At 37.8% G+C, this 17,397-nt stretch overlaps 1 protein-coding gene across 1 annotated transcript in view; it reads right to left on the bottom strand.

Annotated features, from left to right (window-relative positions):
• SLC13A1 (solute carrier family 13 member 1) overlaps positions 1–17,397 on the bottom strand; it is a 115,380-nt gene that overhangs the window by 80,388 nt on the left and 17,595 nt on the right. Inside the window, exons 2-6 of the mRNA XM_086395835.1 lie at positions 11,596–11,724; positions 9,473–9,609; positions 7,098–7,285; positions 6,450–6,507; positions 6,323–6,371 (exon numbers count right to left, since the gene is read on the bottom strand). Coding sequence (XP_086251961.1) covers positions 6,323–6,371; positions 6,450–6,507; positions 7,098–7,285; positions 9,473–9,609; positions 11,596–11,724 — 561 coding nt within the window. The remainder of the gene's footprint in view (positions 1–6,322; positions 6,372–6,449; positions 6,508–7,097; positions 7,286–9,472; positions 9,610–11,595; positions 11,725–17,397) is intronic.

The raw sequence follows: 17,397 nt of genomic DNA, 5'->3' as shown, positions 1-17,397 counted from the left end.
GAGTGGGTTGCCATTTCCTCCTCCAGGGGATCTTCCAGACCCAGGGATTGAGCCTAGATCTTTGAGTCTCCTGCATTGCAGGCAGATTCTTTACCACTGAGCCACCAGGAAAGCACCACCTGCATGGTGAATCCCAGTACCTGAATCAGCACCATCTGAATCCCACTATATGTCAGAAATATCATCCCTTGTTCCGATTTAATACCATTGATAATGAGGCTTCAGATTCTCAACTGAATGGCATGAGTTCTCATAAACTGGATTAGTGAGTAGAATAGTTATAATTTCTTTTAAAACTTCATCTTATGTTCCCAGAGGTGCAGAAAACTGCCAAGTTAAAAAAAAAAAAAAAAGTAAAATGTATAAACTTTCAGCTATGAGTAAGGACTGAGAAGCCATTGACTAGACACGGTGACTAGAGGTGACATCACTACACTCAACAATTGAAATTTGCCAAGAGTAGAACTTAAATGCTCTCAAAAAAAAAAAAAAAAAGGATAAATATGTGAGGCAATCAATATGCCAATCAAGCAGATAGGGGAAACCATTTCACCATGAATACTTCTTCAAATCACCAATGCATACTTTAAATATCTTATGATCTCTTTCAACTTTATTGAGGTATAACTGACAAATAAAATCATAAGATATTTAAAGTGTACATCATGGTGATCTGATCTACATATGCATTATGAAAAGATTATTCCCACCCAGCCCTTAAATACTTCAGTTACAGCATGTGTCCCCCACTTCCTCTCTCTCTCTCTCATTGGTGACACATTCAAGTATCAGTCCCTTAACCAATCTCAACCATACAGTAATAGTATCACCTCTAGTCCCCGTGTTTTATATTAGGTCCTCAGACCTTATTTATCTTATAGCCAAATGCTTATACCCTATTGCTAATATCTCCCTATTTACCCACTCCCACCCCCTGGCTCCTGGGAACCAATTTTCTATTCTTTATTTCTATGAGTTTTACTTTTATTTTCAAGATTCAATATATAAATGAAACCATGCAGTATTTGTCCTTCTATGCCTGGCTTCGGAGAAGGCAGTGGCACCCCACTCCAGTACTTTTGCCTGGAAAATCCCATGGATGGAGGAGCCTGGAAGGCTGCGGTCCGTGGGGTTGCTGAGGGTCGGACATGACTGAGCGACTTCACTTTCACTTTTCACTTTCATGCATTGGAGAAGGAAATGGCAACCCACTCCAGTGTTCTTGCCTGGAGAATCCCAGGGACGAGGGAGCCTGGTGGGCTGCCGTCTATGGGGTCGCAAAGAGTCGGACACGACTGAAGTGACTTAGGAGGAGATGCCTGGCTTATTTCACTTAGCATACTGCACTCAAAGTTCATCCATGTAATTGGAATGGCAGAATTGCCTTTTTTTTTTTTTCTCGTGGCTTAATCATATACCATGGTATATGCATACCACATCTTCTTAATCCATTCATTCATTTTTTCCATATTTTGGCTATTGTGAATAATGCTACAGTGTGAGTGCAGATATCTCTTCAAGATCCTGTTTTCATTTCCTTTGAATATATACCCTGTAGTGGGATTGCTAGATCCTGTTTTAGTATTTTGATCCATTGTTTCCTATAGTGGTTGCGCCAGTTAATATTCCCACCAACAATCCATAGGGGTTCCCTTTTCTTCAACAACCCTTGTTATCTCTTGCCTTTTGGTGATGCTGTGATTCCTAAAGGGTATGTGATAGCCTTTCTCTTTCTCTCTGCTCACATCTTTATAACCTGCAGAATTTGGCTGGATGGGTAGAGGAAACCCATAGTAGGTTGTGTCAAGTGAGGTCTCAGTGGTGCTAAAAACTGGCTCTGCTGGCCAACTAACTTCGCCTGGTCTAGGAAAAGGGAAAAGCAATTTAGAACTTTTGTTTGTAGCACCTACCTGACCTAATTTAAAATGCCATTTCCACATTTGATCTAGGGGCCAGATATTCTAGAATTGATATCTCCCTACTTGGCAGAAATAACACCCCTAGTCCATGATATTATGAACTATGCTTATTACTTTTATAGGGGTCTTAGAATTCTTAGAGAATATTAGAGAGTGCTGTTTTATAGAATTCAATTTCAAATAATAAGGATTTCACCACCAAACTAAACAACATCTAATTAAAAACAAGATTCAATTTGTTCAAGGAAATTTTCCTTTGAACTTTTCCTTTTGGGGAAACTACAAATTATATAAGATGAATGGAAAACAATTATTTTAGGCCTTTCATTAAAAACATACTGAATTTCCAATTCCTTTCATTCAAAGATGCCTGGAGGTTTAGAAATTGAGCAAGTGTAAAAATCTGAGATATTTCTTTGATTAATACCAGTGCTTGAAAAAAGGAAAAAACATAGCAGCTTGATTCTTCTTTTGGTATGTAAAAATTGATTTCTGGATACCTGAAATTCATTTCTTATGGAAATAATATGAGTGATGATTAGTCTTCTAACTGCTCCACTGGAACCTGACAAATATTCCCTCATATATGTCAGTGTCTTTTGGGATCTTCCTTTCTTCTTGTTCCTTTTCTTCTCTAAAAATATTTCAGCTACTTTTGGAGTAATAAAGAATTTATGGGCTAAATACCTACCTACCATTTTTATTCTGGGCATGAGTAGGGAGCTCTGCTAATGTTTGGGCCATTGCCTATGGTAAAAAGGGAACACTGTGAATCTTTTTCATGTATGCAGCTTAGGAATGAGACTCAGATAGGAGAGCTCCTGAATCATTTCTGGAATCTGAGGAACTGGTGAATATCCATCAGGTTCAAAACCAACATATAATCATCACCATTGGCTGCTGTAGCAGCAGCAATAGGAAAATTACTATCAAATTATCATTATCATCTATACCAATACTTTGCAATTCTAGTAACAAGAATTTTAGGACTGATAACGTTTACAAAGAACTCATACAACTCACTAGCAAAAACAACCAACCAATCAAACAAGCAAACAGAATAATCTCCCAGACAATCCAACTGAAAAACAGGCAGAGGAACTGAAAAGACAAGTTCACAAAGAAGACATCCAAGTGGTCAACAGGTACATGAAAAGGCGCTTAACATCACTAATCATCAGAGGAATGCAAATCAAAAGCACAGTGAGTTATCATCTCAAACTGTTGAAATGGCAATCATTATAATAGCTTTATGCTAAGTGAAGTAAGTCGGGCAGGGAAAGACAAATACTGCATGGTAACACTTTTACAGGGGCTTCCCTGGTGGCTCAGTGATAAAGAATCTGCCTGCCAATGCAGGAGATGTGGGTTCGATTGCTGGGTTCGGAAGATCCCCTGGAGAAGGAAATGGCAACCCACTCCAATATTCTTGCCTGGGAAATCCCATGGACAGAGGAGCCTGGTGGGACAAAGTCCATGGGGTAGCAAAAGAGTCAAACAGGACTTAGTGACTAAACAACAACAACAATCATTGATATGGGAAATCCATAAAAGCTGAACGCATAGAATGGAGAGTAGAGTGTTGCTTACCAGGGGTTAGAGGGGAGAGCAGGGGGGATGGGGAGATAAAGTTTAAAGGGTACCTGCTTCCAGTTTTAAGATGAGTAAGTTCCAGGTATCTAATGCAGGATTATTATAATTAATAACATTATATACATTAGTTGAAAGTTGCTAAGAGAGTAAATTTTGAACGTTCACACTGCAATAAATGGTAATTATATAATATGATGGAGGTGTTAAATAAAGCTATGGTGGTGATCACTTTTCAATATGTAGGTGTATCAAATCAACATGTTGGTGATTCAAATGTGTAAAAACATGGCAAAATGGTGTAAATTACCAAAAAACTCTATGCCCTTTTGTTTCTTCTTTTTCTTCTTTGAAATTTATTTTAAACTATCCTCTCTCAAAAAGAGTATTTGGATTTTTTTTGACTTGTAGTTCACATTCAAAGCCAAACCACACAGGATTTAATTTAATTCAATAAAATGTCTTATCTACTTGATGAAAAAAGCAGAGGACTGAAACATTATGAATATAAATATTCCTTCCATTTTATAGCTAGATTAAGTGGATACAAGTAGATACATACATAATCATTAATCTTTAATTATCCAGTTTAAATCAAGAACAGGTGCAGTTTATTATAACAACATGGTATAATAATCTACTATGTTTATATCTGAGATTTGTAATTGTCAAAAATAAAAATCTATCTTAAATGTACAGTATGTGAAAAATACTTTCATGTGACCCCCTATAAATAGCACTTTATTAGAGCAAAAAGTTATCCCTTAATTTTTCTTTTACACCAAGCTAAAATTTTATATATGAAGTTATAGAATGACCATAGAATCATTGTTCAAAGGCCTAGCTCTTCTCTACCAAACTCAGAACTTATTATCTTTACTGCCTAAAATAGACCCCAGTTATCTCACATTTCCCTGTTGAAAACTTATTCCTTCCTCAGTGGCATCACAAACCTCCTTTTATCTATCTTTCTGTAACAGAGGCATCTTCCATGCTTTTATCACTTTCATCCACAGAGTCATACTAATCAGAAAGTCCAGTTAGGCCCATACCCTCTGTCCTTCACTTTGTTACCACAGTAAGCTTCTCAAAGGGCAGAATTTACCATACTGCCTCCTGGCTTCAAAGCTTTCCATTTCCCTTAAGATAAACTAGGATCCTTTGCCTGGCACAAACAACTATTTTTCACCTGGCCCAACCTCTCCAAACATTTCACTTTCCACAGCTCATCCCTGGCACCTACACTGGACATGCTTCCTGAAAAATCCCCTATCTACATTTTGGGGTCTTTGAATTTTATGTATTCTCTGATTACATTACCTCTTCTTTTTTCATTCCTTCATTAATTAGCCAAGATAATTATCTATTGAATACTTACTCTCTGTCAGCAGAGGAATGTGATAGGGTGTTAAATGGGGAGCAAAGTAGGCCTGGTCCTTGCACACATGGAGGGTGCATATTTCTGACTGTGAGTGCCGTCTTCCCTCCAGACTCAGATTTCTTGACCTCGCATTCCCTCTTGGCAATATTCCCAGACTGAGCTAGTTGTTTCAGCTTCTGGGAGATCTGGTCTCTGTGTATACCCTTGGTGTGGTATTTATGTCACAGTTTGCTGTTTTTAAAGTCCATCTTCCTCATTAGACCCTGAGCTGCTCATGGTAAAGAGGAGGTCTTTTCATCCATAGACTTTCCTACCACGCCTGGGACAGTGCTGGATAACCAAACCATTGGAAGGGTCTTGATCTCAAATTTAAGCATCACACCAGAAAACTGGGTTTCTAAAGATGACCCCAAGAGAGTTACCAAGTGAGTGCAAGTATACCCAACAGTTTTTAAAGCTCATTTCTGATGCATTTTTCTGTAATACACATGGCAGACTGCTGATTTTCTATGTCCTAAAAGAATTATTTCCCTCCCTAAAGATGATAATATTTTCAGAAATATGTATTGAATTCTCATCCTAAAAACCCTTAAGTACACTGTAGCTAGTGGTATAAAACTTATCACTACATTAGTTTTCTCTTTACATAAAAATCACTCTTCCTTAAAGATTTCTGTAAATAACAAGATGGTTTTCTTTTTCCTATTCAGTTGTATGCTAATGCATTATAGCCTGAGGAAGGAACATATGCCCCACTCTCATATTTCTAATGCCATGGTTACTGTAGGACTATTTCTGTGCAGGTTTACTTTTCAGCGGTCTCGAGATATATTTCTCCCAGTAAAACCTAGTATAGTATTTTTATATTGATTTATTCTGGGAAAATGAATTCTACGGGATAGTTTACAAAAGTCTTATTCCTTCCTTTAATAGCCAGAATGGCTACAAACAGTGCCTCCATCTTCATTTGACGGTAGCAGCTTATGAATTTTACTAGAATTTACTAGCAAGAAGAACACTAAAGATAACTGGGTTGTAATTATACGAATAGGAGTTGCTGTAAGTTCATAACCAGGAAGTAATAGAATGTGCTTAATAAAAAGGCAGCAAGATTTTGATAAGAAAATGAAACAATATTCTGAGGCTAGCATTATATTTCTTTAAATTACATATGCAAACTGCCATCACTATGGTATCTGTTAAAAAGAGAAATTGATGCTGATTTCAGAGCCTAAAACTTTTTCTATGAGGATTTTTATTTCAGTCCATCCATGAAGGCTTATCAAACCATCACACCATGCTTTGACGTAGGCAAGTAAAGTAATTCATAGACAAGGAAGCAAGTAACAGATTTTAAAATGCATACATATCTAACTGCAGATCTAATATAATTTCATGTATAATTATTTAGAGAGAATCAAATTTAATGTACCTTTTCCAGCTCCATCTTGCTTGAAATTTTCCCTGCATCATTACTGTATCTGAAAAATAAATTTACCCAGTTTATAATTTCATTAAAATATAATTCTGAAAATCCTAATCAAAATAATATTCTTTACCCTGGAACTGGTTTTGTTTTCTCTTTTCTCTCATTTGCTTCTTGTCCGTTAATACTTTCTGCAAAACATTAAATAGAAAAAAAATTAAAATGAAGGATTATCAGTGTATGTGTGTGTGTGTGAAGGTGGAAGCATTATGAGAGGCTGAAAATAAACCAATTCACTTTGTACTGACATAACCTTCATCATAATAAAGTGTTTTACAAACACCAATATCCTCCCAACATTTTTCTTACTAAATCAAAGCAGTTTATCAGAACCAGAAATAACCAAGGTAGAATGTGATGCTGTCTCCAAATAGAATACAGGAATTAAAGGTTCACAAATTATGCAGGAAAGTCATTTCAGGGTAAAAGAGTAACCTGAGTCTACTGATAAAGACATAAAAGAGAGTTTTATCAGATTGATTGAAGTGTAGAAAAGTCATTCTTTTTCTTCCCCTTTTGTCAGAGAATGTAAATTCAGCCATTAATTGAAGGTAAAATATTTGCGTAATATAACTCCCTTGTATAAATACTGGGAAATAGAGGTAGAGTAAGGTTGAATTCATATCATGCCTGTATGGATAATTAATTCAAAATATAATCCTTGAGTTTATCCCATTGCCCAGATAGCTAGATCCCACCGTGGCCAAAGCAAATGTGATACCATCTATTTCCAGTGCCTGGTTGGTAGATCCACTGAAGTAAGTCATCTGAGTAGCCTCCACCTCTGCTTCTGCACTGATGACCTGCTGGGCCACAGCCTCCACGATGGGCATCACCATGGCAGCAGTAGAGGTGTTGCTAAGCCACATCGACAGGAAGGCGGTACTGCTCATGAACCCCAAGGACAGCCTGAAACAAGAGGGCCTTCAGTATGAATTGTGCTCTCTAGCTTCACCAGCTCTGTAGTACTTACCTGTAAAGGATGTTGTTTGTGAGTTGAGAAGTCGTTTTTACAAAACATAAAGACAGTTAAGGTTCCACCCAGGTAAAGAACTCTGAGAACAGGATAGACAGGTAGAAATCCAAATGGCACATGTAAGACAGGACTTATTATGAGGTTTGTCTCCCTGGAAACTGTAAGAGTCTTCTCTCCAAACCAGAAAAAATGATAAAACTTATAATCAAACTGCAAGTTGGTAGATGGTGTAACAGCTTATAATATTATACCAATATTCAAATGCCCTTTAAAGATGGCCCATCTTCAAATACTAGTAAAATAAGGTGAAATTGGCATTTGCATTTAGGATCCCTTATTCTTTCTTTTATATTTGGGTCATATCTCTATTTGTGTATGTGCCAAGGAAGAACAAGGGCAAGGAAGGAGGTTAATATTTATAAATCTGCTTTTTACTTGTTTATTACTCTGGTTCAGTATACGGTGGGTGGAGGAAATGGTTAAAATCACTAGCTAAAATGAGGTTTCAGAATTTTCTGTAGATTCAATTATTCATGCTCTCCTGAATCTGACATTCCTGCCTGTTGTCAAGAGCTGGATGTATTACATTGTCTCCTCATACAAATAGAGTAATCCTTCTCCCTTAAAAAATAACATACCTAAAATTATAAGCTTTTAAACCATGTCTATAAGCTTTCAGAATCACAACTGGGGGAAAAAACACAATCTCTTTTGAGTAGGAGGTCCGAGAATATCATTCAGATGCATGTCTTTCCATATAGAACCATTTATGAAATTCTCTTTCTTTTGAAATAGATCTACAAGAAAAATTTCACATTCTACATTCCAACTACAGATAAGGTGGATATTTTCTATGTGAAAAATGAAACAAAACTTTTAAGAAAACTGCTTAAACAATAAACTATTCTTAATTAAAAAATAGAAACCATTTCAACTTAAGGCATTGGCAAAACAATCTCTCAGTACAAATCTCTCAGTACAAATAGATTGGGAACTGGTAAAACTTTTTTGTGATGAAAATACCTTAACTTGAAAAATCACTTAGTGGTGAAATGGACAGGACCCTGACCCACTGTGCAGATTCCACCCCCTGGGGCCAGTGAGCAGATGGCCAAGGAAAAGAGACACATTTCTGTAGCACTTCAAGAGGCATGGAACACCATTTCATTTTAAGAGTGAAACGTCCTTAATACATACATGTTCTAAAATTTTTAAGTTACAGATGTTTGTACAAAATAGGCTTCATCTGATATACTGAATGCTTTTTCTATTTACAAAAGAGTGTGCCCCATAAATGATAAACACAGACATTGTTATACCCTGACATGAATTATGCAGCATAATTCAATAAATTTTCTTATGTTTAAAGAAAGATGAGCTGGGAAGAATCACCTAAGGTTTTAAGGCATAATGCCATTATGTAAATGATTATGACACTGGAGTTTTGTTTTGTTTTGTTTTTAGTTTCCATCTATGTTCTTAACAAGAGCTAGAATTAAAACCAAAATGGCCAACTAATTTAATGGATTTTGATGGGCAAAATTTATTTTAGTGGGCAAAATCAGTCCAATGAGTGATTTCACATTCTATAGATGAAACTTCTTAATTGATTGTTTTACTCTGGAACAATTCATTTAAAAAGAGAAATGTTCACCTCAGAATTTTTCTGCACATATTTGTATTTTGTCAGTAAAAGTCTTTGTCTTTGGTTCTTAACATCCTTCTTGATGATCAAGGATATTCTTGAACAAGTCTTGAATGTGTAATCAGCCCAATAAACAAGATAGTACTGAAAGCTAGTCTGAAGTCTATCAATCTTGTTTGTTGAGGTTCAGGCTTCTCTCAGCTTTGACTCTTACAGAGCATAAAAGATGGAAGAGTCGTGTGCACTTATTCCAATCTCCCTGTAATTAGACTTGCAGTGAGATTAAAGTTTGTTTCACCTCCAATTCAAGTACCCTTTATATCACTTTCATTTTTGCAGAGGGAAAAAAAAAAATCATGAAATTACACTGTCATACAAATGATTGCCTGGATGTGCATTACTTATCTGGTTATTTGCTCTGTACAAAAATGGTCCGTATGGAATGTAAACCTGGAGCAGTAAACACAGTACTTACCATGCTGGGTTCACACCCACCATCATCACCATTCTCAGAGCAATCCTTTTGTGCAGATTCCATTTTTCTATGGATGTTGCTAAACAGATGACTCCAATCAGCAGTAGGTGAAAATCTTTGAAATAAGCAGATGCCACCTGAAATTACAATTAAACCCGTGAGTATTTATGCTGACGAGGGAAAAACAACATTGCACCAGAAAGGCATTATTTTGCTGCTCCTAACTCTGACCTTCAACTACATAATCTTTCTATTTTGTTGGAAGGAATGCAGATGTATGTGAATACAAATGTAAATCAGTTCCACATTCTTATCCAGAAAAAGTAGTATTAAGAAAAAATATACATAGAGAGAGGGTACCCATATACTGAGTTTTTACAGACCTGAGTAACCTCAGGCATGTGCCTTCTATTCCTTAGTTTCTCCATCTGTAAACTGGGGCTAATTAGTTTGCAATCCTATAGCAGACTGGCCATGGCTATGATGAGGAAAAGTCTCAGGTCAAGCTCTGGCTCACCAATGTCTTCATTATGCCTAGACTGCAGTCATTCTTCTGTATTTTGAATGGCGATTAGTAGAGCATACAGACACTTGGGCAACCATTTGTAGCAGGATTTACAAAAGAATTCTCTGAGAGGTACATTAATATTTTTCTTTTTCAAAAAAAGTTTCTGTGGTCGAATAAGTTTAGAAAACAGAATTTCTCAAGATTCTACAATTTTATTTCTTGTAGGCCTTCTCCAAATCTTTAAACACCAGTGTAAACTCTCACTCTCAAAGAGGGGGATACCCTATGCTACATAGTTTTCAAACTTATCTAATCATAGAAACCTTATTTTAAAGTACCTCATAGTGATATTCAAGAGTCCTGACTTTACGAAATACTTGGCTTAAATTGAATCACAAGGCTGTGTTGAAATCCTCTCCCACGGAGGGCAGGGGACACAAAAAACTGTATTGTGGGTTATATTTCAACTACGAAAAAAAAAAAAAAAGACCTGTGTCATGGGTTAGTTTTTTAAAGAAATCTCCACCCACAATATTGGACAGATGAACTTTATGATAGTGGTGCTGTACCCAAGCAGAAGACAGAAATCCAGGGGATAAATTACATGCCTGGCATTGGAATGTGCCATCTTTCCTGAGAATGTTTCAGCTGAGGTCTAGGCAGTTGTATGCTGAGTGGCAGAGACTTGCATGGAGACAGATATTCTGGCTTCAATGCATTTCATGCTTTTAATGGGAAACTGAATCCATTTTCTTCAGATGGGTACCCTTAGATTGTATAAAGGTAAGAAACACCTCTCAGCATGAATAAACTCCTCTCAGTAAGAACAAAAAGGAAATACACATGAAAGTTAAGTTGGCTTTATCTTCTGAAATGGCAGGTTTCTGGAAAAGCAAACAGGGAAGCTTTTTCTTCATTAAAAAAAAAAATTACTTTTCCAACACTGTATGAGGCCGAATTTTGTTGACTAGAAAAAGCTGATGCAGGATGTGAAAGAACTGGCCCTTTTGCTAGGAGGGAGGCACCGGGCATAGATCACAGCCTGGAAAGATCAGACATGCATTTCTTCTACTGACACTCACAGTTCAAGTAACCACAGCCTGTGTTTTGCTTTTGTCCACCTGAAGGTGGACACATATGCAGAATTCTAGAGGCAAGGCATAGCTGGAAGTCTGGAGGACTTATGTGGAAGCCTTACCAACAGGATGTTTTTGTTGTTCAGTTACTAAGTTGTGTCATTAAGTCGTGCTCAACTCTTTGCAACCCCATGGACTGCAGCACGCCAGGCTTCCCTGTCCATCACTATCTCCCTGAGTTTGCTCAAACTCACGTCCATTGAGTTGATGATGTCATCCAACCATCTCATTCTCTGTCACCCCTTTCTCCTCCTGCCCTCATTCTTTCCCAACATCAAGGTCTTTTCCAATGAGTCAGTTCTTCTCATCATGTGGCCAAAGTGTTGGAGCTTCTACTTCAGCTTCAGTCCTTCTAATGAATATTCAGGTTGATTTCCTTTAGGATTGAGTGCTGCTCCTTTTAAATACAACTTTCTCACTGAAAGTATCAGCACAAAATAGGGAATCTAATTAAGTCAAACATTCGCAGGAGAACTTACTTCTTTGGAAGTCATGATCCCAAACATCGGGAACATTAAGCCAGGCAGCAACGCTGTTATGGACAAAGGCAAAGCTTCTGTCAGCCAGAATATGGCGATGACAAAGAGGGTGTAGGCACATTCTGCTTCCTGGACAGAACAAAAGCAAGATGTCAGGTGAAATAACAAGGCTGAGAAATCGTTGTTCAAATCGCAGTCACATTTGCTGAATAGAGAAAGTAAGAAGAAACTCCCCAGGTCTCTGCACCTTAGAATAGGGCAGCAAACGGTTATTTCTGAGGGTCTCTAAGCCTTGGAAGAAAAGTTATGACCAACCCAGATAGCATATTGAAAAGCAGAAACATTACTTTGCCAACAAAGGTCCGTCTAGTCAAGGCTATGGTTTTTCCAGTGGTCATGTATGGATGTGAGAGTTGGACTGTGAAGAAGGCTGAGGGCCGAAGAATTGAGGCTTTTGAACTGTGGTGTTGGAGAAGACTCTTGAGAGTCCCTTGATTCCAAGGAGATCCAACCAGTCCATCCTAAAGGAGATCAGTCCTGGGTGTTCTTTAGAAGGAATGATGCTGAAGCTGAAACTCCAGTACTTTGGCCACCTCATGCGAAGAGTTGACTCATTGGAAAAGACTCTGATGCTGGGAGGGATTGGGGGCAGGAAGAGAAGGGGATGACAGAGGATGAGATGGCTGGATGTCATCACTGACTCGATGGACGTGAGTTTGAGTGAACTCTGGGAGATGGTGATGGACAGGGAGGCCTGGAGTGCTGTGATTCATGGGTCGCAAAGAGTTGGACACGACTGAGCAACTGAACTGAACCGAACTGAAGAGTCAAAATTTAATACACATAATAAAACAATGACATAAAAACATCCTCGTTTGTTATATTTTCTTCACATTTCCTTCAAACTAGGTAACAGTATGTCGTCAATTTTCCGTGCTCATGTCAGCATTTATGGGTGTTTGCCCTTACTTTGGAGAAGGCAATGGCACCCCACTTCAGTGCTCTGGGCTGGAAAATCCCATGGATGGAGGAGCCTGGTGGGCTGCAGTCCATGGGGTCGCTAAGAGTCGGACACGACTAAGCGACTTCACTTTCACTTTTCACTTTCATGCATTGGAGAAGGAAATGGCAACCCACTCCAGTGTTCTTGCCTGGAGAATCCCAGGGATGGGGGAGCCTGGTGGGCTGCCGTCTATGGGGTCGCACAGAGTCGGATACGACTGAAGCGACTTAGCAGCAGCAGCCCTTACTTTCCTGTGGCTTGTAAAATTCACACCCTTCCTTTTAACTGCATTTCCTTGTTTCTAGTTTGGTGGGACTCATGCACACCAACTTTTCTCTCTCTCTACTAAAAAGGGAAGTCAATCCAGAAGAAAAAGTTATTTTTTTGCATAGAAAAAAAAAAAAAAAGTACTTTTTTGCATAGAAAGAAAGACACTGCCTAGTTATGTGCATGGAGAAGACTGAATTTGCTCCTAAGTGATGCAGACCTGGAGGTGAAGAGCCTTCTGTTTGGCTTTTTTAGAAAGACAGTTGAGCTTCTATGGAGACACAGGGAACTAAATAGGATAGAGGCTCTTAATGTAGTTTTTTGCTTTGCCAGGTATAAATCTGTGGGTTTCTGGCTTAGGGCATTGTTAAAGAATGGTTGAAATTTATCCTTACATTGGGCTTCCCTAGTGGCTCAGATGGTAAAGAAGCTGCCTGCAATGCAAGAGACCCGGGTTCAATCACTGGGTCAGGAAGATCCCTTGAGAAGGGCATGGCTACCCACTCCAGTAATCCTGACTGGAGAATTCCATGGATAGAGGAGACTGGCATGCTACAGTCCGTGGATCACAAAGAGTTGGACATGACTGAGTGACTAACACTTTTACCTTGGCTTACATAAATAATTTTTATATGATGCCACTATGTACTAAATGATTAATAAAGGGCAGCATATCTTACATGTTTGCTCTCACATTGATTAATCTCTGCAAATTCTGAGCTGCATTTGAAAAATTTAGAAATTTATAAAACTCAAAATTTACAAATTTAAAAAACTCAAACTGCTGTCTGAGTTTAACGAGGTCTTTTATTTAAGGTTTTCCCAAAGCAGTAGCATTTCCAGTTTTGTTGCCCTCTGATTCATCTACCTCACGGTGAGTCCTCTGGGCCTGGTCTTTAACTCACCCAGCATTCCTGCACTTGCAGGGAGTTTCGAAGAAATTCTTAATAAGACACGATTGTGTCATATCTTTATTGTGCTGTCTTTTTCAAGGAGAAAGAATAAAGGTGTTTTGATGTTGACAATTTTATACAAAGTCTACCTCTGTAATCTTGACAAACAATAAAACAGTGGAACAAAGCTGAGCCTTGACTAAATCTCTCTGACTTGCTCTGGAGAGAATCTGTGAATATGTGCTTAACTTAAAATGCCAGTGTTGGAGAAAGACCAGGTCTGCTTTTTCTCTTAGTTAGAACACATGTGTGTGTGCTCAGCCTCTCAGCCGTATCTCTGACTCTTTGTGGCCTCATGGACTATAACCCGCCAGGCTCCTCCTCTATGGAGATTTCCAGGAAAGACACTGGAATGGCTTACCATTTCCTACTCCAGGGACCTTCCCAATCCATGGATTGTACCCGCATCTCTTGCATCTCCTGCATTGGCAGACAGATTCTTTACCACTGTGCCACCTGGGAAGCCTATTAAAACACGTGTATAACCCCCACACTCTTCATTGTGACTCTATGTTTTCTATCATACTTACAAGGACCTAGATTTCAAAGATAAAATGGACCTTTTTACTATCTTGCCTTTTAATCACAGCCAACCAGTCTCTTGGGCTTCCCTGGGGGCTCAGATGGTAAAGAATCCGCCTGCAATGCAGGAGAGCCAGATTTGATCCCTAAGTCACGAAGATCCCCTGGAGAAGGAAATGGCTACCCATTCCAGTATTCTTGCCTGGAGAATTCCATGGACAGAGGAGCCTGGCGGGCTACAGTCCATGGAGTCGCAAAAGAGCTGGACACAACTGAACAACTAACATTTCCACTTTCAACCAGTCTCTTGATCTGATCCACCCCACTGTCGTTTTACCTCTCGACTCTACCCTTCAGCCTCCACTCCAATTCCTCCACTATAGGCAAATCTGCTCCAACACCAGTTGACTTTCCAAAAATTTAATTCATTTTTTTCATTCCCTTGCATGAGGCTGGATTGGGACTAGCTACCCTGACAACTGTCTGGAGCACCCTTCTACAAGGAACTGCTAAAACATCAGAAAAATAAAAAGAATATGATGCCAGCAAATTCTGTTTACCACACAAAATCACTGCCATAGTGTTGAAATTTCATTTCCACATGGGTCTACTTCAGCTAGACATTGATAGTCTGCTCAGATGGGGCAAATTTGGGGGCAAAATTTCAAGTGTTAAATCTTTAGCTTGTCAACACATCTTTCATGTTTTAACTGGCCCATACATAATTTAAAATGGTCATGTGAGTAATTTTTGAATTGTTTACTGAAAAGAATCCAAAACTTGCATTGAAGGCCACCTTCACTTTAACTATAATATGACTCACTCCAGTACTTCCTAAAATATCTCTAAAGAGTCTTATCTACATTCCTTCTTCATATATGAATTCTGATCCCTGCTCCTCATACACTGGTTTTCTAAACTCTAATCCTTAACAGGTAGTCATCCCAGTGAGCCTCCAATACTCTTAAGTGATAGCTTCTACCTGCCTGTGACCATATTCTGGAATGGACACTTTAAACCTAGTTTGATTATGTAGACTAAACAGTTGGAAACTGATGACCTCATCTAAGAAGAAAATGCAGTTTATTTGACTTACAACTGTGTGTGTGTGGTGGGGGGTGGGGGGTGGCGTGTGTACATTTGAGTCAAGATTTGCAAACCAGCAGATTTCATATTAGAAACAAAACTCAAATTTTTGGCTCCTCTTGAAAAACTTAGGATTTTGGTAACATTGGGATCATATTCTTCCAGGTCAACAATTCTCCAGACTTGAGGACTCAAATAATTCCCCTTTAGAGACTGACTCGTGCTTCTCAGTTTTTCCTGGCGCCTCTGCACCATCTCATGAATTCTCTTACCTGTTTGGCCTTAGATGTCATTTGAGTAAAATATCGGGTAATAAAAATGCTGCCTACCTGCTCTTCCTTGCAAATCTTACTTTACCCTTCCAGAATCAACCCTTGATTGCTCATTTGGGTTTCTATCCATGCATTCATGATTTTATTACATGTAGACATTACTACATCAATAAACAACATATGGTTTTGAGATTAAAAAAGATTTTTGGTGTGTATGACATGAGATGCCAGTTCAATCCCTGGGTTGGGATGATCCCCTGGAGGAAGACATGGCAACCCACTCCAGTATTCTTGCCTGAAAAATACCATGTATTGGGCTGCAGAGTCAGACATGACTGAAGTGATCTAGTGTACATATATATTTAAAAGCATTTTATTGGAATATTGTGTGAGTTTCTACTGTATAGCAAAGTAAATCAGCTATACATATACATAATCCCCTCTTTTTTGAATTTCCTTTCCATTAGATCACCACAGAGAATTGAATAAACTTCCCTGTGCTATACAGTAGGTTATAATTAGTTATCTGTTTTATACATGTTATCAGTAGTGTTACATGTCAATCCCAATCTCTCAATTCATCCAGCCTCCCCGCTTGGTAGCCATACATTTGTTCTCTATAACTGCATCTATTTTTCCTTCGTAGATCAGATTGTCTATACCAGTTTTTCATATTGCACATATATGTGTTAATATTTGATATTTATTTTTCTCCTTCTGGCTTATTTCACTCTGTGTGATTTTTCAACTTGCTTTTTCACTCAATGTTTTATTGATTTCAAATGTGTGAATGTTGATACATATAGACTTACTGTTAATTTTTTAAAATGGATATAGAATTTCTTTTTACAAATATCTTACAGTTCATTTGTCCATTTTTTTCTATTGATGGCTGTTTAGGGCTCTTTCCCTCAATTTTTCATTATTATAATGCTAAGAACATCTTTATACCTAGTTACATGTGAATATAAGAAAGAGATTGTCTAAGCTATTATATGAAAGTAATTATCAAAATTTCTGAGTGGAAAGGATGCATTGGAACCTTACCGATATTGCCCAACTGCTATGCAAGACGGTTGCATCAGTTTATACAGTATTAGCACCAAAAATGTAAGAAAGTTCCATTTAACCAGCCACTGGTATATTGGAGTAATTTATTTATTTGAAATCTGATAGTATGGAAAGTTCTTCTTAATTTAATTTGCATTTGCTTGAATACCATTGAAGTATTTTTTCATGGTTGTTGAACATAATTGTTCCTCTCCCGAAAATTACCTCGTTTATAGTGTTTTCTCATGTTTCTGTTGTTTCTTTTTATTGTGAATTTGTGAGGTTATTTTTAGGTTCTTAATATTTCTTTATATATGTATATTTATAAATATTATTCTTAGCCTCTGACTTATCTATGAAATTTTATTTATTGTGTTTCTGGGTGATAAGATTTTAATTTTGATTCAGTTATTTTAAAGTCCTTTCTGTTATGTTTTGCTTTTTTACTATCCTGTATGAGAAATTCTTTCTATACATATTGCATTCCCATATTTTTTTTCTAAAATTTAAAAAAAAATGTTTTTTCAAATGTGGACCTAAATTGATTTGTATAGGAGTCCGGTGCCTGTTTTCTAAATGGATAATCAAAATGTCCTGATTTCTTTTGAATTAGATGGTCCATCTCTGCCCACTAACTCATGCTACTACA

Source organism: Bos grunniens, chromosome 4, assembly GCF_055505025.1.
Source record: "Bos grunniens cultivar Pamir isolate PY7600 chromosome 4, Bosgru_T2T1.0, whole genome shotgun sequence".
NCBI lineage: Eukaryota > Metazoa > Chordata > Mammalia > Artiodactyla > Bovidae > Bos > Bos grunniens.
This window is presented reverse-complemented; position numbering and strand designations above follow the sequence as displayed.